Source organism: Panulirus ornatus, chromosome 39 (assembly GCF_036320965.1).
Source record: "Panulirus ornatus isolate Po-2019 chromosome 39, ASM3632096v1, whole genome shotgun sequence".
Taxonomy (NCBI): domain Eukaryota; kingdom Metazoa; phylum Arthropoda; class Malacostraca; order Decapoda; family Palinuridae; genus Panulirus; species Panulirus ornatus.
In genome coordinates this window covers 3619941-3643088 of record NC_092262.1, presented here as the reverse complement: position 1 = coordinate 3643088, position 23148 = coordinate 3619941, and the positions used below count along the sequence as shown (strand labels likewise).

General features: G+C 39.0%; 1 protein-coding gene across 7 annotated transcripts; it reads right to left on the bottom strand.

Moving 5' to 3' along the window:
* Positions 1 to 7591: 7591 nt before the first annotated feature.
* msl-3 (male-specific lethal 3) lies at positions 7592 to 21403 on the bottom strand. 7 transcript variants are annotated; one of them, XM_071684792.1, is made up of 13 exons: positions 21205 to 21343; positions 17221 to 17396; positions 16898 to 17007; positions 16659 to 16700; positions 16164 to 16272; positions 13554 to 13754; positions 13248 to 13384; positions 11920 to 12054; positions 10797 to 10936; positions 9974 to 10070; positions 8614 to 8822; positions 8367 to 8451; positions 7592 to 8080 (listed from the first exon to the last, which is right to left on the bottom strand). In XM_071684792.1, exons 2-13 carry the CDS (start codon positions 17389 to 17391, stop codon positions 8014 to 8016), a joined length of 1503 nt encoding a protein of 500 aa, XP_071540893.1. In that variant the 5' UTR covers positions 17392 to 17396; positions 21205 to 21343; the 3' UTR covers positions 7592 to 8013. The 7 variants fall into 7 exon arrangements, with proteins under 7 accessions (XP_071540893.1, XP_071540891.1, XP_071540892.1 ...); XM_071684790.1 differs by lacking the exon at positions 21205 to 21343 and adding an exon at positions 20148 to 20353; XM_071684791.1 differs by lacking the exon at positions 21205 to 21343 and adding an exon at positions 20148 to 20353 and having other exon boundaries at positions 16164 to 16269.
* Between the last annotated feature and the right edge of the window lie 1745 nt (positions 21404 to 23148).

Sequence of the window (23148 nt, the reverse complement as noted above, 5' to 3'; positions counted from 1 at the left end):
GCCTGGCTCCAAACTCCACCCTTCCCACCTCACCAAGATTCCACCCTGTCTATTGAAGCACTTCCGTATGTGTGTGCGTGTGCGCGCGCGCGCATCTTATGTTCAATTCCTTCAGTTCCTTTCATTCCCTCTCCAGCGTCTGTTTCCATGTCTGTTTCCCACTGATACTACACTTGACCCCAACCATTGTCTGCTGCGATGCTCTGCTATGTCCTTTGCTACGAGCCTTTCCTGTCTTATTCTGCTGCCCCAGTCGCTGTCTGCTGCCCCAGTCGCTGTCTGCTGCCCCAGGCGCTAATATCGATGTATCTAACCCTCGTCTGCTGCCCCAGTCGCTGTCTGCTGCCCCAGACACTGTCTGCTGCCCCAGGCGTTAATATCGATGGATCTAGCCCACGTCTGCTGCCCCAGCCGTTGTCTGCTTCCCCTCGAAGCCACCGGCTGGTGTACCCAGCCCACGTCTCCTGCTCCCGTGGCAGTTGTCTGCTGCCCCCAGGCGCTGTCTGCTGCCCCCACGTCATCATACATTATTCCATTCCTGACCTCCGACGCGCGCCCCACCCGTGTCGTACCGGCGTCAGGGGCGCCCCGAAGGAGGGAGGGGGGTGGGGTGGGGGAGGTCAGAATGGATTGGCTGGGAGGGAGGGGTCACGGCCCAAGGTCCTCTCCCTCCCTCCCTCCCTGCTCCTCCAATGACACAGGTGGCCTCGCCCACCTGGCTGGCTGGGCCCCTGGGCCGCTTCCTCCACGTACACACCCCTCCATGTACGCCCCTCCACGTACACACCCCTCCATGTACACACCCCTCCATGTACGCTCCTCCACGTACACACCCCTCCATGTACGCTCCTCCACGTACACCTCTCCACGTACACACCCCTCCACGTACACATCCCTCCACGTACACACCCCTCCACGTACACCTCTCCACGTACACACCCCTCCACGTACACATCCCTCCACGTACACACCCCTCCATGTACGTTCCTCCACGTACACACCCCTCCATGTACGCCCCTCCACGTACGCCCCTCCACATACGCTCCTCCACGTACGCTTCCACGTACGCCCCCCTCCATGTAATCCACGAACACCCCTCCATATACACCCCTCCACGAACACCCCTTCCATATACACCCCTCCACTAACACCCTTCTATATTCTTCCCTCTATATAACATCCTTCTATGTTCTTCCCTCTATGTGCATTCCTTAATCCTTAACCCATCCTCTCATACCCCTTTCGATGAACTGTTCATCCTCCCTCCCTCTAGTGTTCTTGCACGTGTTCTCAAGGTGGACAGTATAACAATCTATTTATCTATTCACAGCCAGGTACAACCGACCAGTAAGGGCCACTACCAATCCTTTTCCTTTTTTTTTTTTTTCTTTTACGTCTGTGGAATAAATTCATAACCAATACGAGGCGAATACGGGCCTCCAGATCAACCACCATGTATGGAAGTAATGTCGCTGCTTTAAATTCCTAAAGGGATACTACATCAGAATTCCGCTTCCATATGTGGAGGTGGGAGAGGAGGAAGGGGGGGGGGGGGTTCGTTTACCACCCCCCTTTCCCTCCCTTTCCGTGCGTCGGGCGACGCAAACAGATACGCTCCAGTCTGCATCACGATGCGCCTCGCTCTGTAGCGAAGAAGAAAGCCTGGAAGGACCCAATCTTGTTAGCCTTCATCGGCAAGGTTTGGGCTGGAAAGGTTGGAATGGTCCACTCAGGGAGGAAGGGGAGGTTGTGGCTGGTGATGGGGAGAGGCGCGTTGTTGTCTTGGCCCTGAATATTACTGGATGGTGATGGGGAGTTGTGGCTCTCAATATTACTGGATGGTGATGGGGGGGTTGTGGCCCAATATATTACTGGATGGTGATGGGGGCGAGGTGTGGGGGAGAATGTGGGGAGGGTGTGTCTCTTGACGTGGGAAGGGTGTGACTTGGAGTGGGGGAGGGTGTGTCTCTTGACGTGGGAGGGGTGTGCGTTGCTTTGGGGGGGGGAATGATGTAGAATGCTTCTGGGAGGGACAGTTGCTATGGGTTGCTGTGGGGGACGGCTGGGGTGGGTTGGGGGGGGGGGAATTCTAGATTGCTATGGTTAGGGGGTGTGACTTGCTGTGGTATGCGGTGAGAAACAATTGCAATGGTAACAACCCAACCCTTGTTTTCTTTACGGTCACTCAGGGTTCTAAAGGCGATTAGGTAAAGTGATTGGAAACCAAGAGAAACCTCTCTCTCTCTCTCTCTCTCTCTCTCTCTCTCTCTCTCTCTCTCTCTCTCTCTCTCTCTCTCCCTGATACATCATTTCTCTAATATGTTTTCTAGGAGGAGATAAGAATGACCCACCACAGGGTGTAGGAGGAGAAGAGAATGACCCTCCACAAGGGGTAGGAGATAAGAATGGCCCACCACAAGGGTAGGAGGAGATAATGACCCACCATAGGGGGTAGCAGGAGGAGGAAATGACCCACAGGTCATGTCAAGCGAGCGAGGAGTCAATTGGGGCAGGGGTCAACATGGGTAGGGGTCAACCATACTCAGGACACCATAAGACTCATGTTGTGTCATTCATGTAATTCATTCCTTGTTACCCGGCCACTGTAATCACTTCTTTGTCATGTAACCTGTAATGTAACTTGATTACGACGGTACGACTCTTGGGCACAACGGTACGAACCCTTGAGTACGACGGTGCGACCCTTGAGTACGTAGGTACACCACCCTTGAATACGAAGGTACGACCCTTGAGCACGACGGTATACGACCCCTTGAGCACGACGGTACACGACCCTTGAGCACGACGGTACGATCCTTGAGCACGACGGTGCGACCCTCGACCACAAAGGTACGACCCCTTGAGCACGATGGTACACGACCCTTGAGCACGACGATACACGACCCTTGAGCACGACGGTACACGACCCTTGAGCACGACGGTGCGACCCTTGAATACGAAGGTACGACCCTTGAGCACGACGATACACGACCCCTTGAGCACGACGGTACGACCCAACCTCAATGGCTTGGCCTTTGACCCCCAGGCTGAGTGGGGTTTGAGAGAAGGCACTCAAACGTAGAAATAAAAATTACATGATTGAAAGACCACATCGAGTGCGATGATACACGAGAAAAGCAGTGAATGAAAGCAAATGAGTTAGAGAAACCATTTTTGAACCTCAAGATAGCTGAAATCTATGGCTGGCTTCTATATGTGAACACGAAAACTACACTTTAGGGTTCTATATCCTAAAGTAATGTCTCAACATTGGGTAAAATCAAGGGAAATAACCATTACTTAACAACCCATTACGAAATATTCTTGAATGCCTAATCGTAATCACACGTGAATATAGAATCATAGAATCGTATGTCTATGTTTCCTATACCATCTATACAGACGGCATCATATATCATGATAGAAATCAGTTAGAACATGCACAAAGTACATTTTGAAAAGCTCTTAATGATGGATTTAAACGTGACAGATGGCGTCTCATTGAAGATACAGTGAAATATATATCATCGATGTACTTAGCAAATCTATTTTCATACATACTATTCGCCACTTCCCGCATTAGCGAGGTAGCGTTAAGAACAGAGGACTGAGCCTTTGAGGGAAATCCTCACTTGGCCCCCTACTCTCTTCCTTCTTTTGGGAAAAAGAAGGGATTAATAGTGATTCCAAGATCTGAACGAGAAATGCTGAGGTTTGATTGGTCGTGTGGCTCAACAGGTTGTTCAGGATCGTCCTCAAACAACAGGAAGTCACTAACGACAACCCGGACAAACAACGCAGAGGAAGGTCATGTGTTGTTAGTTGTGGCTGTGAAGTTTGGCGTCATGGTGGATCCCAGGGAGAGGGAGGGTGGGGTTGTGGGGGGGGGGGGGTGTTAAGTGTCTCGCGTTGATCAAAAGAATAGAAGTTAATTGTTGCGTCGTCTGTTGCGTCGGCTGTTGCGTCGTGTTACGTCGTCTGTTGCGTCGTGTTACGTCGTCTGTTGCGTCTGCTGTTGCGTCGTCTGTTGCAACGTCTGTTGCGTCGTCTGCTGCGTCGTGTTACGTCGTCTGTTGCGTCTGTTGCGTCGTCTGTTGCGTCGGCTGCTGCGTCGTCTGTCGCGTCGTGTTACGTCGTCTGTTGCGTCTGCTGTTGCGTCTCGTGTTGCGTCAGTTTGTGATGTGTTATGCGTAGTCTTGCTTGCTCACCTGCCACTCCAGGTGACACCAGGTGGTGTAAATACGATCAACGCTGCCATCTGTGCTATAACCCTCCTTCTACACCAGCTGTCCATCGCTGCCATCTGTGCTATAAACCTCCTATATCAGTCGTCCGACGCTGCCATCTGTGCTATAACCTTCTTCTATACCAGTCGTCCAACGCTGCCTCCTCACCCACCACTATAGATGGAGACAGGACAGTACAGCAGAAGGCTCCTCCTCACCCACCACTATAGATGGAGACAGGATAGTACAGCAGAAGGCTCCTCCCCACCCACCACTATAGATGGAGACAGGATAGTACAACAGAAGGCTCCTCCCCACCCACCACTATAGATGGAGACAGGACAGTACAGCAGAAGGCTCCTCCTCACCCACCACTATAGATGGAGACAGGACAGTACAGCAGAAGGCTCCTCCCCACCCACCACTATAGATGGAGACAGGATAGTACAGCAGAAGGCTCCTCCCCACCCACCACTATAGATGGAGACAGGACAGTACAACAGAAAGCTCCTTTATCAAAAGATGAAACTATGTGGAATCAAAATACAAAAGTAAATTTGTGGTGTAACTTCGACACATTGGTCTACGAGATCTCTGTATGCAAATTAGGAAGGTAACAAAGAAAAAACCTGAAGGCGGTTCTTCTCCCCTATACTTGAACATCTATTGAATCGAGTCGGAACATACACTATACGAGAGGAAGATGACTTCAATTGTACTGATGTTTTACTACACGTATTTCCCAAGACACACCTGATAATAGGCACGGCACACACACACACACAACAGACACACAGACACACACACCCTATCAAGGCAGGTTCCAGGCCCGACCCACGTCCTAAACACAAGATAAATAATAATTTCCTCTATATGGTCACAAGGAGACGTGGTCGGGCCGACAGTAACCACGGCGGGTCACCTACTACCTCGAAATCCTCAGCCGAATATGGAAGTTATTGGCAGCTGAGTTAGACCCAACTTCCCTTTAAGCTTCACTCGTTTTCATTAATCTACGTCTAGTGATTTTTGGCCGCCAATCACCCCACCCTTAGTAACAAGTCTCACTCGGGTTAGGTCTATTTGCCATCAACGATCGAGAAGAGGTGATGGGATCAGTTCCTTCCTAAAAACATACAGGTTTATGTAGTCACTTTCTTCAGGTGTCTAAGAATCGGTACGGATCCCAGGAGGTTGGGAGGGGGTGAGGGTTGGGGGGAAGAGGGCGGGGGGTTGGCGCGTTCCAGCCATGCAGGTCGCGGTCACATAAGACAGCCACAACCAGAACCAAGTCAGAGAACACTGGGGCCGGCGACTCTTGACTTATCAGTGGCCATCTGCATAGAACTTGGTGCCTTTGTCTCCTTGAAGGCACGCTGGCCCACAGGGATGGATAGTATGTGTGTGTGTTTGTACCTACATAACTATGACTACCTAAGACAGGAGTTCCCTACAGTTAGAAACACAAGAGAAAAAAAGCAATCAGATAGTAAGCCTATAATCGCATGAATCACGGTAGAGTAAAACATATAGAGGATCTAATATTCTTATCTCACACTAACTGGTGATTTCAATACCACTACAAGAAGCAGTCCTTCAGATACTGTATTTCCTCCCAACGTCTATAAAAATCACTCAGAATGGATCACACAATTAACGTTAATGACGTATTTTGAAAAGATATTGACAAGTTTTTCTGTCATAATCATTAAAGTCTTTCCAATACCTCCTCTGGATTAAGGGGTTGGGATACATGAATACTGGGGTATTTGATGAGGAATTGGTGCTCTAGAGTTTGCTACTGAATAGGTTAATGTATGTACTTCCAGAGGCTCAATCTACACCTACTTGGCACCATCATCTACCACAACCACTGCTGCCACCTCCTCCACTTACCACGCATTCATTATCAACACACCCACCTACCTGGTTCTCCCTCTCTCTCCATACATGCATTCTATCTCTACAACTCTACTTCAGTACGCCAACACCATCTGTGGACAGCGAGAGAAACTGACCTTGAATACCTGACCAAAAACACTAGCTAGACACTCCCCAAGGCTCATGGCATTCTCTAGTGGGAGGTGACAGTGTCCTTTCTGGCTACCTCTTTTCATCCTTACTTGGCAACTGACAACAGGTTATTCTATGAGGCATTTATCTTGGCTAAGGGTCAAAGTGACAGACATACAAGAGTGGCTCACAGGCAAGGTGTTTGTCTATAAACAGGAGGTAGTCAGGCACACTGTTTAAAAACAGTTGTGAACTTATATACTGTATATAAATGAAGAGACTGAAGTTTATCAAGGCAGCCACTGCTGAATTATATAGCTTATTACTATATATGAAAGCAAGAGGCATGTGTGGCACATTACTAAAATGGGGATGTGCTAGAGACAATGCTTTTTCGGGCATAGTAATTTTCTTTTGGAAGATGACAAACAGGGTGTGTATTATTTGGAAATTAGAGGATATTGGACTGATGCATACATGGCATCCCACAAGAGAGATGTGACCCTTGTGCTTCCTCATCTTCATAAACAATACCCTGATGGATGCGACTGCTTATACTGGAGTCAGGACCTGATAAGCAAGTCTCTCTCACCTAAGAGGACGTGAAGTGTAATTGTGATCACACAAAGGAGGCAAAAGCTGGATCATCAACAAAGGCTCAAAATACCATTAAACCAGTAATTAACTGACCAAGTGCTCAAGGCCATCCATCGTGACATAATTGTATAACACAAAGTTTTACTCATCCCTTATGGCCTAAAGTGTATAGAGTGTGTGCCAATACTCAACCTGAATCGCCCCTTCTCTCTTTTTTCGTTCAAGTATGAGGTTCCTTATCTGGCATCCACCTCAATGTCCATGAAAAATAGGTATTCATACATATCTCAGTGATCCCTCTACTCTTTTTGGTTTAGTTTAGATGACCATCAAATCTCATCTATGCCACCATCAAGGAAATTCTACCTTTGGGCAAAGCCTCTTAAAGAAATGTATCTATGCAATGCTTTGGTACAAAACTAGTTATGGTGCTGTATATCTTACTTATACTCAAATGCCTTTCCATCTTTAGCAACATAACATCTGGAAGAATTGAATGATAGGTTCATTTATACTCACCTCATCTCTCATTGTCATGCATAACGTATCAAAAAATGAGCCTACAATCCACAACCAATCCCCACAGACTACTCCGTACTTTACCTTAACGTATAGCCTGGTTCATCCCACTGACAGCACATTCCCTCCCATCATATACCACATTGGTCCAATTTTTTCAGTCCAACGCACACCTTTGGCCCTCCTGAATGGCAAAATTCTTATTAGGTTCTTTCTTTTATGTAACAAAACTATCATTTTTGATATAAAATACTTTATTTTTTACATACATACAATTCATATACTGAAGAGATGTCAAATGGGTGTTATACATTACAAATGTATTAATAAGGTTTGCAGAAAAATATTTCATAAACAACAATTTCATTTACCTTTTCAAGTAATATTGTTACTGAACATAAAATAAACCTGAAAAGAGTTTGTAACATGGCAACCCTATAAATGCATAAAATCTCTCTCTAATGCTGATGATCCAATCATTCAGTTCTATATCCTTCAAAATACTGCTAATCATCTCAACAGTAAGAAGAAGCATTATATCAGCAAAAAGCTAACACTGCATAGATTCTACGAAAAAGACAAAACATCTGCAGTATAATATCCCCAGCAAATCAAATCTTATTACACAGTGAAGAATCGGGTGATGTTATGAAGCAGCTTACACATCTGGATTATTAATGTATTGCGATTCTAAGAAGAGCTCGTCACTATGGTTACTGATGTACCTGGAAGAAGTACAAAACATACCTGAATGCTATGCTGGCTATGCAAAGTTCATAATGTGACTAGTGCACAGAATGCGGACATAAAATGAAAAATACATAAGAAAAAGTTTGAATACAGAAGACAAAGATGGAGAATGGCAGGAGAAAGGAGAAGCATCCAAAGAAATAATAGTCAAATGTCAATGAAATGTAAACTGTGCCAGACCACTTAGTAAATTCATGTGAAGTATGGCTAAGAATGAAACTATGATATGGAAGACAACACATCACACATTAATATACTTACTCTAAAAACAGATCTAGGTGTCTGAGTATTATTTTCCTCTTTGTTTCCGGCAGATTCATACGGAATAAGATCTCAGGAAGTTTCACTGTCGATTAAAAAAGCCAAATTATATTTCTGCTACACTAGAGAACTCATAAATATGCATTATACTAATATGAAGTTCATTATCACCTGAAAGTTTCAAGAACAAAGTTCCCCATTCTTTAATGCATGAATGATAAATACAAACTTTTAAAAAATTACATACCAAAGAGCCTAAGGAGGTGCATGTGGCCATAAAGAAGTGATGGAGGTGGTGGGTCATGGTGTGTGTCTGGGAGTAGTGTCCAGTCTTGCAGCTGTGGCTGAATGGTTCGATACGAGAGGCAAGTACTGATGTCTGTTCCTGCGAGTCCACTCACACCAGCTGTGCTGGTACCAGAGGTAACAGTTGTCGGGGTGCTACGTCCTGATTCACTGCACGCAAAGAGTTGAAATTGGTTTAGCTTGAAATATTCAAAGGGGACAAAGGTTCTGGGAGCAGAGAAAGGTGTGGAAAGAGGTGTCACGTGATATCAGGCAAGGTAAATGGGAATGTTTAAAGGGATACTAGCCCCAGAAATGTTGTGTGGATGCAAGGCATGAACTATAGATGAGAAGGTACAGAAGAGGACGATTGTGCTAGGAATCAAATGTCCGAGGACAATATGTGGTGTGAGGGGTGACTGAATAAGTAATCATAGGCTAAAAAAAGAGGTGTGGTAACAAGAAATGTATGGTTGAGAAAGCTGAAGAGGGTATGCTGTGAAGGTTTGGGCATATGGAAAGAGTAAGAGAAGGGAGGTTAACAAATATGAAATATGTATTAGAAGTGGAGGAAACTAAAAGAGGAGGGAGACCAACCTGAGTTGGAAGGGTGGAGATGATTTTGAGTGCTATGGGTCAAAATATGCAGGGGGGTGAAAGGTGTAAAGGGGATGGAGTGAAGTGGAGTAATGTGGTATACATGGGGGATGTGCATACATGTACTGAACCAAGGTATATGAAGTAGCCAAGGTAAACTATGGTCAGGTCTTTGGAGCCTGGTTGTAGACGGGGCTGTCGTTTCAGTGTATTACACATGACTTCTACGGAATGAACTAAAGCGAATGCCTTTCCTTCCTCCGTTTCTCTAATGAACAATACCATAAAGTATTAATCTTCTAACAAAAGTTGTAAGTTACAAGCATAGCCACCTAGCTCTAAATAACAAAAGATAAATGGGATGTGTACGAGAAACAGAACTAAGACATTCTAATAATAACTATTTGAATAACAGGATATCATAACACCCATGGAAAGAAACAAGCACATGGTGCAACATTCACACACATCATGACTAAATGCTGGTTATGTCAAGCAATACTTCCAAGGTCTTAATCTTTTTTCATCTTTTCATAAACACCAATAACTGGTAAGTCAATTCAAAATAAGGTAAATGAAATGGAATGGGTAGGTTAGAGAAGATGCAAGGCACATTATAAACAGAATGACTCAACAAGTCAATTTGAATGCAGGTAGACGAAATGAAATGACTGTACTCTTGGAGCTTTGAGTGTCACTAACAAATGGGTAAGTGATAAACATACCATGCTATGCTGGTCCCACTCTTCTCTCTCTCCACTGTGCTACTGGAGTCCCCTGACAGAGGTCTCTTTGATCTCAGCAACCGGCGACCCGTGGACTCTGTAATTTGGAATATATGTAACAGTAATCAAATTCATCACAAATATAAACATTTTCATAAGCAAACGGCTGTTTTGTTTTTCTTCATAAAACTCTTCAACCAGTGCATTCTATATAACACAAGGTTTATTACATCTATATGGTACAAGTTATCCAAAAACAACAGCAAACATGTTAGAGAAGCAAAAATACTGTCAGAGGAAGTAGCAGTTTTTTCATAAAGCATCTCGTTTCCCATTGAATATCATCTTAAATTGAAATTGCAGCCCAACTAAGAGATCTAACACATATAACAAAAGTTCCATACATCATCTCCACTTTATCCAAAGCATTCAAGTTCTCCAATGGAACTGCAGCTATGATCTCAGCTTAGCATCTTGCCCACAAGAAAACAGAAACAGGGTCATCTATTAGAGGAAATAAAAACTGAGGTAGCTACTTAATTCATCAGTTCTGAATAGCTATGAACATCCCAAGCAGTAACCTGATTACATTATGTTATGATTTTTTCTTTTTGCCTTGTTTAACCCTAAATTGTCTTTCTTGTTACTATTGCATGTTATTATTAAGTGCAGAAGTCTATATTTCACTTTAACACACCAGATGTGAGTTAAGAATGTGTGCAAGTGATGTTTTAGGATCTGTATGTAAATCTACCCTAATAAAGAGAATGAAAGATAAAAAGAGAAAGATAAATATATAAAAATTTCATTTATATCATCTTACCTTTAATTCTTTCCTCATCCTTGTGAGAACTTTCTAGTTTTGTCCTTGCATCTTCTGCATCTAGATCATCTTTGTTAACAGTCATACTTTCAAAATTCTCTTTATCCTCTTCTGACATTGTTAAATCTCCATCCGATTCCCTATTGGATGGAAAAGTATTGGTTTACTGTTCGACATAAATTGAATTACAAAGCTTTACTCATCTATCAAAAGGATGGTGGCCTAGGGAGACTATTACGATTAAAAAGATGGAGACCTGGGTAAAATATTACAATTTTAAGGGTGGTGATCTAGGTAGAATATTGCAATCAAAAGGATGGTGAACCACATAGAATTTTACAAATAAAAGGATGGTGATCTGGTTGGAATATCACAATTCTTCAACTTCCAGACATATCCATTTACACTTATCCAACTCAAATTCATTATTATTTTCTACAGTCACCAGTATAAATAATGCTTTGGTGAATGTGCAAACCAATAACAGAAACAATTAAACTAATGGTTATAACATTAATAGTAACTCAATTGTACCTGAGAAAGAAAAAATGCAAAATATACAAATATTTTGATTTCTCTATTGTGTTTAACAAATTCTGGGATAAAACATAAATGAGTGTACGGAAAAGCTAGTATATTCTTCATGCTGGAGGCTCTGGTCACAGAGGTCAAAATCAAAGACAGGCTTCCAGTAAAACATGAAAAGGGAGAAATACTAGAACAGAAAAATATTCTAACAGTTCTGGAAGCAAGAGATCCGTCTTTTAGAATGGGATGGGTTGTAGCTATTACATAAAGTCAAAAAAGAATTTCTGCAATAAAGTACCAATGGAGCATTTACCATTAGAAGGGGTAGCTGGAGAAGAATGTGTAATCAGTAAAGTACATTTACAAAACTGTGGTCTAATGAACAACCTTGAACAAAATTGTGTAGCCAAATCAAAAAGTGCAAAATAGATCCAGAATTTTTGGACAGTCGTCATGACATAGAGGTAGGGTGGGCAACAATTTGCTCCAGTTATCAAGAATGGAAAATAATTGGACTTTAATTCCCTTACCCATTTCATGTATTTCGCCATAAGTTTATACACAATCCAAATACCAAACATATCAAAAAACTTACAACTTTGCATAAACAGGCTGTGCACTACGAAGACGTTCTGCTTGTCTGCGTTCTTTTGCATATAAAAGAAGGGTTTCAATGTGGAAATCAAAACAAATACGAAGACCATCCATTACTTCCTTACACATTTCTAATCTGTTGAAAATGAAAGATATAAAATATTGATTATGTCTATGTCAGGAATAATAATTCTTAAACATTCATCATGCACAACACATCCAACAGAGTTTTGTATGATTATGCTCTTGCATACAAGACACCATCATACTCTCTCCCCAAAATTTTTGTGAGTTAAAACCATACAAACTGATGATACAAAATGCCCCCTACTCTCTCTTAGAGAAAGATTAAGTCAAGAAAATGAGTGTTTCCCCTGTATCTAAATGCAGCGATAGCTTTATTCATATCATTATAAATATACAGCTAAGCAGGCTGAAAACACCCTTCCACATTTCTGACGCATGAGAACTTCAGTAAAATGCTAAGCTTCTTAGATTCTAGCATCACAAAACAATGAAGTCTTGATTTATGGCATCATATCAGACAAATGACATAAGGTCTGTTTTTAAAAGTGAACACCATACAGTATATGCTGTGACTGTGTAATCATTCTCACAGTCTCTCAAACTGAAACTGATAAACATTATAATGACAAATATCTTGAATACAGGTTGGCGAGACTCAGATAATACATCACACGACCAAAACTCACATCATTAAAAATACAGGGAAATTATCTGTAAAGAACAGGAAAATAATGCAAACATACCATCATATTCTATTTGAGTAATGAATGCATAAAAATTCAAGCGACATGGCCAGAACCTGTAAGGGCCCCTCCAGGAAATTTCATACACAATAATGAAAATCTTTAAATCAAAGAAATCATCCATAAAGCTGCTGGCACTCATACATCATCTCAGCCAAAAGTTTCACTACCAAATATAGTATGATACATTCTTTCTCATACTATTTGTATATACATTTACTGTGTATTCTATTACACAATGGTGCATTAGTCCATGATACTGCTGTGATATCCCCATTAGCAATGACTCATACATGCTCTTCCTTACTGCCAAAATAAGTCTTGTTTTTCAAAAAAGGCTACCTTTCTCAATTTAGTATAAGCTCAGGGAATCTATAATAATAGTTCAGATAGTATAATAATAAATACAGCCAATAAAATAAAATGAATTATGCAAATAAATTAAAGTATCATAATGATGCTGTAGCTAGCAATACATTCCAAATTTCTTATCCAAAGTGTATATTATTACTGAAGGATAAATTGTCCACTTCTCATAAAATTTATCTAGTTTACTTACGTAAGAAGGCTTCTGTCTTTGTCTTTAATTTCACTCCTTCTCTTTTCTTTTGTTCGAGCCAAGTAGCACAAGGCAAAAAACCTGACATAATTCTCTAAAAGACTCAGAGCTGTTCTTTCTGTTGGAAGGTCCAGCAGCTTAAGGAAGAAAAAATCATATCAATAAATGCTACAAATGTATACAAATCCTTATATCAGCTTCATTAACAGCAATTAATCACTAACAAAATATTTCCAGGTATTCATCACACAACAAATGACCAAGTACAATATTTCCAACTATTCATTACATAAAAAACTATCATACCTTGTCTTTTTCATTTATCAAATTGTAATCCCTCTCTAGAACAGCTTTCAGATTATCTGGTATAATAATTGGGATGTGTCGTTCAATTGTTTCCTCATCACTGGTTACCTCTTCTTCTTCTTCTTCCTCTTCTCCACCTGTGGTACTTTCCACTTCAGACATGGCCGAGCCCATTTCATCCTCTGTGCCAGTGGTCCCAGTCTGGTTATTGTTAATAATTCATACATTTATGGTCTGTAGCTCAAAGTTACACAAAAGATACAGTGTTTATGTTATAAATAAGCATTCACAATACAGGAGATCTCCAACATGCATTACCTTTGTCATCGTAAGACAGATAATGAGCAATTCTAAATACAATGGACATAACACTTTTAAGTAAGAGGAATGAATGTCTCATCTTTCAAGACTGATTATTGTTAATAATTCATATATTTTATGGACTGTAGCTCAGTTACACAAAAGATACAGTGCTTATGTTATAAATAATCAAGCACAACACAGGAGATCTCCTCGATGCATTACCTTTCATCATAAGACAGATAATGAACAATTCTAAATACAATGGACATAACACTTTTAAGTAAGAGGAATGAATTTTCATGTTTCAAGCTAGTGTAGCACTTCAGTAAAAGGAAATTCAACTGCAAGTGAAGCTAACAGAAGTACAACACTGACATCAACATGACTACAAATGATGCACTTGAACACCTCTATCTGAAAGGTTTACCTTTAAGCACCTATGATTTTCCATAACTGGATGGGCTGCACATAATATTTTGTAAGGAAGCATGCTATGTTTGGTTATCCTGATATGTAATGCCATACTTGTTTTCTTTAGTTTCTTCTACTATGAAGAAGAACCTAGTGCACATCACTTTCTCAACTTCATGTTCTTTTTTCAGGGGATGCTATTTACCTATTTCTTAATCTTTTATTGTTTCCCCCTTATTTCCACCTTTATTCATTCAAGTTTGCTTACAATCACCATCTTTATAATATATTCTTACTGAAAGGAATATCAAATATTCTTAATTTCTTTATTTACATTCAACCATTTGTCAAACCATTCCCATTCATAAGATGGAACAAATGATTACAGTACTCATCTTTATCTTGTGTCTAGTATGCTAAAGTGATCAAAGGCTTCCACACTGGCATAAACTATTGTAATCTTCCATTCTGTGCACTACATCGATTCTTTCGTAAAACTAACATCTTCATTAACACCCACATCCTCATATTTTGATTCCAAAGAACGATATCAAAATCCTTCCCATGACTTTCTTATTTTATATAACTAAACAGTTCATTCATTGCACCTTTCCATTCCTTTCATGGTCTATTAATTGTGCTTTAACTATATAATCATATCAGCACCCATATCTCTCATACCTTATTATATATTTTCATACTTCCAACTATTCCAAGTGTAATGTACATCTTCACTGTTCTTATTTCCTGACTATCCATATATTAGAGTCAAAACAAGGTTTCACATCCATACATTAGCATCAAAACAAGGAGTCACATCCACACAGAGTCAAAACAAGCATCCCATCATTTTTCTCATCTACCAGATTTTTAGGGCATTTCCAGTTTTTCTCCCGTGCATAACCATTCTCAGTTACCTGACCTTATGAACAATTTCCAATTCTTCTCCAATCAAAAGTATCTGTGATCTATGAATTAAACTTAACACCTGAACATGTTAAAGATTTTTCAGTTCGTGGATGTAGCTTGAATCTGATGGCTTTAATAACCCTAGCAGTTGATAAGCCTTGAACTTAAATAGCCAACTATCCACACACACACACACATCTAAGTGACCTACCACTCTACCCAACTACTGTAACTAATTTAATACAGCAACAGCATCTCCTTTCTTAAAACAAGCGACAAGACACAAGTAAGGTAAGCACGCCCTCATCATAGCCATCTCTAATGAAAAGAAAAAGAGTATAATAAAAAAATTAGTACCTCAAGTTTTGTAGACCTGGTTCTTAAAAATGGAAAGGTTACAAGAAAAGGGAACAACAAGAGAAGGACAAGAATTCCAGTTTCACTGTTTAAGGAAAGACAGACGTATCATAAGTCATTTCTAATGTGTCTGCTCTGTGCAGAGACACTGTGGGAAGCAGCAGCCAACTGCTCACCATGCATTCAAGTTTTAGTTAAAGGGTTACACAAAGGGAAGGCAGCAACATCACAGCAGATGGAAGGGGATGCTTGAAAAGGGGTGATATCAGGATGGTTAATGAGGTAAAAGGTTTTATGTTCCAATTTGCTTAAATGGGAGGTGGAGGAAGTCAAATTAGCACAGTTTCTTTATTTGAGGGTGTGCTTGACTGTAAAAAAGAACAAATCTGCAATTTCTACAACATATATGAAGGAAAGATAAAGGAGAAGGTGAGAATTCCATATCCTGATATGTTCTGTTCCTGATGGACAGGCATCAAAACTAAAACAATCTGCATACTTTAATGCCATTCTATTTTACAAAGCAAAAGCTAGGTAGAAAGATAATTTGCTTTAATGACCCATAATTAATCATAAAGCAACATAATCATCCATCAAAACCTACAACTCAAGACTGCCACCTGATCTTACCTGTGAACTTGTCTCCGATTCTTCTTGCAGCTCTCTCTCCTGCTTTTCTTTCTCTAATGTCTCTCGAATGGTCTCTGAGAGCCTTCTCTTTCTTCGCCTTTCCTTGCTGCTGAAATGAACATTGTGTATACTACCTACATTTCCAATAAATCAAAGAATTCATCCTACCATACCAAATATCTTGAGTATAAAACTTCAAATCTTCTAGAAGCTTATGACTTAATCAAAGAAGGATTCACCACATTCTAAAATAAATCATAAAAGATTTAGACTATAGTACACACAAAATAATTTTGAGCATAAAAGAAAACACATCCTTTCAAATGTATCATAACAAAACTTTCTCTTCCAAGCTTAAACTTCAAAATTTATAATACCATTATTTGTTTAAAGTTCCTAAATGTTAAAACATACATATCTATGGTTTTAAAAACAACATACTCCCATACGGACGATACAAAATGGGAAAATATATGTATAAAGCGAATTACTTACTACAGTGGTCCCCCTATCAGCACTCTATTTGATTTCATGGATCTGAAAAAAAATCCAATCTAATAGTTTTCCATTCATTAAAAAGCTATTCATAAAACTATGTCTAGAAACATATTAGGTTCAGTTTCAACTGTGTTGAATCTTCACACACTAACCAATAATTTGCTTCACATTATTTCATAAAAGCACATTATATTTTTTTCATTTGAATTAGATTAGAAAGGAGGCTCATGACTTACAATTTGATGTGAGCTTTGTCAGCAAGCTGGCGCTGCAAATCTCTGTTCTCATCTGTGTCTTTAAGCACAAAGTCCTCAGAAACACAACGGTCCCAAGAAGCATTCCATCCCTACAAATACATTGTCATATTTATATCAATGATCACAAAAAACATATAAACTGTCTGACACTTATCCTGGAAAAATCCAAACTGGATTAACAATGGAAAAGACTATTTATGAAACCAGCTATTGTACATTTGAGCAATCAGAGTCCTCTGAAAATAATATTACAATAAGGAGAATATTACATAAGCTTGGTCCAATACCATATGGGTGCATACCTGAAAATGTATTAAGTATTCAATTTGCTTTCTGCCTTTACCATCTTTGTTGAACACTACTTCCAGGACTTTCGAATCATAGAGCACCTTAGCTTTGGTAGGGTCTGGCTCATAGCAAAGGACTCTCTCTCCTTCGCTAAACTTCACCTTCACTCCTCGGGTTGACACCATAATTGCTGCAGGAAAAACTGAATGATAAAAGCAAGTTATGCCATTTTGTGAACAATATTAATTTGTAAAAATGAGTAATTTCTTTTTGATTCATAAGAAAAGGCACCCACAAGTATTGCCATTTCCTGCCGGATAAAAGGGCACTGATGCTAAATCCCCTTTGCAAATTTTTTTCCAAACTGTCATACACTTGCTCAAATCACTACTAGTATCCCTTACTAACATATACATACCTTCATTTAATTTTTCCATAGGAGCGTTGGTCTCCATCTTGATACCTTTTTTCATCAATATTATCTACAATATGCCGCATTTTGTTAAAATGACTGACCTCAAGAGAAAAAAAGAATAGGGTAGCTAAAATCAAATGCTGATTCAGTTCTAATCATTTAACATTAAGGTTACATATCATGATTTTGTACTACACTTTTGGTTATTTGCCAGCAGTGTTAAAAAAAAATATGCTCTAAAAACTACATTTGACAAAACGAAAAAAAACTAACGTCTGTGTTGGCCAGTGATGGAGCATTACTGAGATCAGGCAAGTACCATCATACATTCAGTAAGGGTAAAATAGATTCATACAAGGCCAATAAAGTATACTGATGATAATAGTAATAATAATAATAATAAAAATAATAGTAACATAATATCCGTTTGCCTTTTCAGACTTAAGAAAGATGGTGCTAAGACCATGCAACTGAGGTTTCAAAGTAAATATCCCTGTTTAGTTCATTTCGTTCCCAATTTAGAAAGTAATAATCCCAAAGGGAAGAATTTCCAACCCCTACTCATACGTCTTTTAGTCATCATGATATACAAGAGATAGTGCATAGTTCTGTTTTTCCTGTACCCACAAAAGGTGCCAATTACGATGGTAATAACGCCACCTGAAAAAATAATGAAATAATAATAAAACTCTTTAGTCTCATTCAGTATTTCGGACTAAGCTGTGAACAGATTTGAATTTCGTACATTTTGTATGTCACTACTGCCAAGGTAACCTGATAGAAGATTGAATGAATTATAAATCAACCTGCAGAATTTTCCTTTTCCTGTACACTTTTACACAAGTTTTAATTAATACAGCTATAAGGATTTATTATACTTACCAGAAATTCATATCTGTTTCCAATTCCAAAATGTACATATAGACTAAGGTAGCATTAGGGAATTATCTAGGCGAAGTGCTTGCGATGGAATCTTAGTAGATGTCACTAAAAGTGAGTAAATATAAGTGTCATCTTGCTACAAAGACTTTAACACCTCAAGAAGAGTAAAAGAACAGGTCTTGCAGTTCATATATAGGAGGTGGTGGTCTAAATGTATCTGGAAGATCATTGAAGCTCAGCTCATGCTCACGAACATTCCTTCGATACAATAAACCTCAAATATAAATTCACAAATCTAGATGACAGTCTGAAGCTCGAGTTTTACATGCTTAGTTTGTCTCCATCAAGTTTAAAGGTTCTAACATACGTGGCCTTTTAAAATGAAAATATAGACGACAGTGGGAAGTCCATAACGAGTGAGCTTCATATGCTAACCGATTCATTACATTACATCACTTTAACTTCTACTTTGCTAAACTAAACTGGGACAAGTAGAATTAGGTTAGGTTATGCAATGTTTGGCTACATTAGATGGGGTTATATAGGATGGCTGTCTCTTTGAAATTCTCTCTAATCCAACATTTTCTCTGAACTTCAAAGCCCTCCCCATATCCTAAGGGTTTAGCTAGATAGATTAACTCATTCTTTCACAGAAAGAGGGTTAACATTTTCAGCATAAAATCATGAGAACACCTATATACTGCAGCAATGCAATGATATCAAGGAACATCTCACACTGACCATTCAGACCATTTCACGTGTTAATATCTTTGAGCCTTCTGGTGCCTTATCCCTGAATAGTTCAATACCCTCGAACGCAAAAGTGTCATACTAAGCCAAAGTGTCATCTCATACTAATCAATCTGAGAACTTAGTGGAACTCTCAACAAATCGATGTAGCCTCATTTTAACCATTCAGGGTGCTTTACGGCTTATATTGTTTGACCTCTCGGAACCATTTCTTACTTGACCAACTGAATTGCTTTATAATCCTCTGAGCATCTGGCACTGTCCCGTAATAGCCAATACGAGCACTCTAAGCTTTAATATCCTTAGAATTCCAGGGCCATTACACTAGAGCAATCATAGCTCGTTACACCTTAACAATCTTTGACCTCCTGGTGCCATCTATTACCAACCAATAGCAGTGCTTTACTGTTCCTTATCCTCTGACCTTCCTTTGATGTGCGTTACAGCTCTAGAACCTTTCATCTACCAGTAAAGTATTTTATATGACCAATTATATCAGTTCACAACTTGGTATCCATTATTTCATTACATATAACAATTTACGTAATAAAGCCAACCTCTACTCGTCTTATTACCTGATAATGGAAAAGTTATCAGCATCCTACAGTAAATACATGAGATAATGTGTAACAAGAGCAGTCTAGGCCAATACTGTCCACCCAACCCTAAGCTCCCACCTCCCTCACATGCTGACCCTAAGCTGACACTCAGCTATGGGGTTACGTTGAACCTCAGCAGCACTTTAACCCTCCTTATCCTTTATTATACACCATTTACATGTACAAACACCATATTTACAGGCCTACGTTACTTCAAAGACCTTATTTCACTTTGATTAAAAACTACATCTGAAATAAACCATAATAAATCATAATACAGTAGGTAATAATTTACCTCGTGGACTCACAGATCTCTGTCTTCGGGTTGGTTGCTCGGCTATCCGTAGTTGTTTACAAGCTAACATAATAATTAAAGTGTTAGTAATTGTTATCTTTAGCCACTATATCAAAAATAATCCCTAGTTGACATAATTTAAACTAATAATAACAACAATAAGACTACTTCGAAAACGCAGCGCAAGATGGCGTCCCGGACCACTAGTGTCGTCTGCTGTTCTATTTACATGATAACCGAGTTAGAGAGAAATAAATAATAGAATAATTACCTATCTACATAACTGAGTTAGAGAGAAATGAATAGAATAATTACCTATTTACATGATAACTGAGTTAGAGAGAAATAAATAATAGAATAATTGAGTTAGAGAGAAATAGATAATAGAATAATTACCTATTTACATGATAACCGAGTTAGAGAAATAAATAAATATAATAATGTTTATTCTGGTTCACTTATCATATGATACCTTATTGAGCATACAAAAGGGCTTATAGAGCGATGAATTATTATATATTCTACGTAACAGCCAGAGTGTACTATGTTGATTTAACCAAATTGTTAAGAGTTATATGTGTTAAAGATATATAAGAGACTATCAATGTTTAGTTACATCAGACAAAATATACTGTTACGTAATGGTAGAAAAGTTAAGAGTTTAGTGTTACACATACTTTACTTTCAAAATGAACTACTTTTTAAGGGTTTAGACAGAAATGAATATAGAAAAATGTTTCTTCGATAAATCTATGCTATGTTTCGTATTTCTATGAATATAAAAATTGAAAATACAAAGATGTATCAAGATCCATGATGAAATGTATCAATGTATTTTTAAGAACTGGAATACAGTGAAACAGAGCCTTGAATGCATCAGCACCACCACTCCATCACCACCTTCATACCATCACCAAATTGTGTCTCTATCATGCCCCTTGAATAAGCCCCTTCTTTAGATAGTCTACATCATAATACAACCTTAACTACCTTAAAGTCAAATAGTAAACTTGATAGTAATGATCGTTACATCAAACTCAACAACCATATCTCTTACCAAGTCATGATTATGAAAATCATTATGATAAACAAAGGTTCCATTCTTCTGTTCTGGTGCTTGAAAATTCATCTTCAAATATTTCATATAAACTTTTCTTTATAATTTCCCACACTGATGGAACAGAAGTCAGTGTCAGTTAGCGATATGAAGCTACTGAACCAAGCAGTCACTGAACACTGATAGTACACTGCACAGTAGGTATTGATGGTAAGCTAAGAATGATTACCATCAAGACTTAAAACCTTCGAAGCTTTTGATTCGGCACCTGATTCATATGAATGACCACCAAAGGAGTGATGATGTTTCAAAGCATATGATTCAGAAACTGATTCATGGAACTTATCACCATCTGAATCAATGTTTCAAAGCTTTTGATTCTGTGCATGATTCATGGAACAAGTCTTCACTACAAGAGATGTTTCGAAAATTTTGAAACTTTTAGCTCAGTTCTTGATTCATGGAACTTACCACCTGATTCCATAGGTTTCAGAACTCTGATTAAATGTCTCTTTTATAAAGTTTACCTCTACTAGAGTTCAGATGCTTCAAAACGTTTGAACCATTTAATTTGGTGCCTATTACCTGGAAATGACCATTGCTAGTTTGAAGATATTTCAACCGTTCTGGACCTTGCAATACATTGCCTGATTCATGAAGTGCTTAGCAGATGTAATGACGGGAAGATGCACCAAGGTCTTATCAATTTAGTAATAAAAACAAATTCAAAGATGTCCTTATTATTAAACAAATCAATTCCAACTAATCTCTGAATCCTCCACTTTCTGCTATGTACTTATTTCTCATGCAAATACAAATGTAATATCATAGAAATCTAAAAAAATTTTTATAATTTTAGGTATCAATTTCAAAAAAATCATTTACATATCTTCTGAGTCATTAAGAATTATAGCTGAAGAAAAAATTTTCCAAAAGGAGTCTTATCTACCAGCTATTTCACTCAATAAAATGAAGTGCAAAATATTTGATTTGGCCATATACATTTTGAAAATCTCAGATCTGAAGAGCTAGGGGATTCCTTTCTCTCATCATCCCTACTAGTGTTTGTAAAAGAAAAGAAAGGAAATAAAAGCTTCTTTTAATGTTTTTTGAATTACATGAACTCAGATAAGAAAAGGCAAACTATGTGGTACAGTTTGTTGAACAATTGACTCACAGAGCAAGCATCAAGGACCTGCTGTAGAATCCACAATGTGAACTTGATAATTAAATCTTAGTATGTAAATCAAGAGAAAAAATAGGCAGTAAATGACAAAAAAGTGTGATATAATAAGCATAAAAAAAATCAGCAGGCATCAGCTTCTTGTAAATATTTCAAGCACCAATGTTGAGTCTATGATAACTATAGTAATGGTAGGTAACTATATATATATATATATATATATATATATATATATATATATATTTTCTTTCTTTCTTTTAAACTATTCACCATTTCCCGCGTTAACGAGGTAGCATTAAGAACAGAGGACTGGGCCTTTGAGGGAATACCCTCACCTGGCCCAATTCTCTGTTCCTTCTTTTGGAAAATTAAAAAAAAAACGAGAGGGGAGGATTTCCAGCTCCCCGCTCCCTCCCCTTCTAGTCGCCTTCTACGACACGCAGGGAATACGTGGGAAGCATTCTTAATTCCCTATCCCCAGAGATAATATAAATATATATATATATATATATATATATATATATATATATATATATATATATATATATATATATATATATATATATATTGGTGTATGTTTCCCATATGTGATCCTGTATCAAAATATGGGAAAAGGTGCACTTGACATGTGTAAACACAGTCACAAATACTAAAAGATGTACAGAAAACATTGGTTAGTTGTAATTACTTAGCAACAGAGAAAATAATCATGATGCAACATACTGCAGTAGCCCAAATCATTCTAGGTAATCATAAATAAT

Bases quoted from the DNA above. Each gene is read 5' to 3' on its own strand.
- msl-3 (XM_071684790.1), bottom strand. From the start codon at position 20,217: ATGTTAGCTTGTAAACAACTACGGATAGCCGAGCAACCAACCCGAAGA. The intron at 16,701-16,897 runs GTAAGTCATGAG...ATTTTTTTTCAG, and splicing joins GACAAAGCTCACATCAAATT to ATCCATGAAATCAAATAGAG. The intron at 12,055-13,247 runs GTAAGTAAACTA...CATTTTCAACAG, and splicing joins AAAGACAGAAGCCTTCTTAC to ATTAGAAATGTGTAAGGAAG.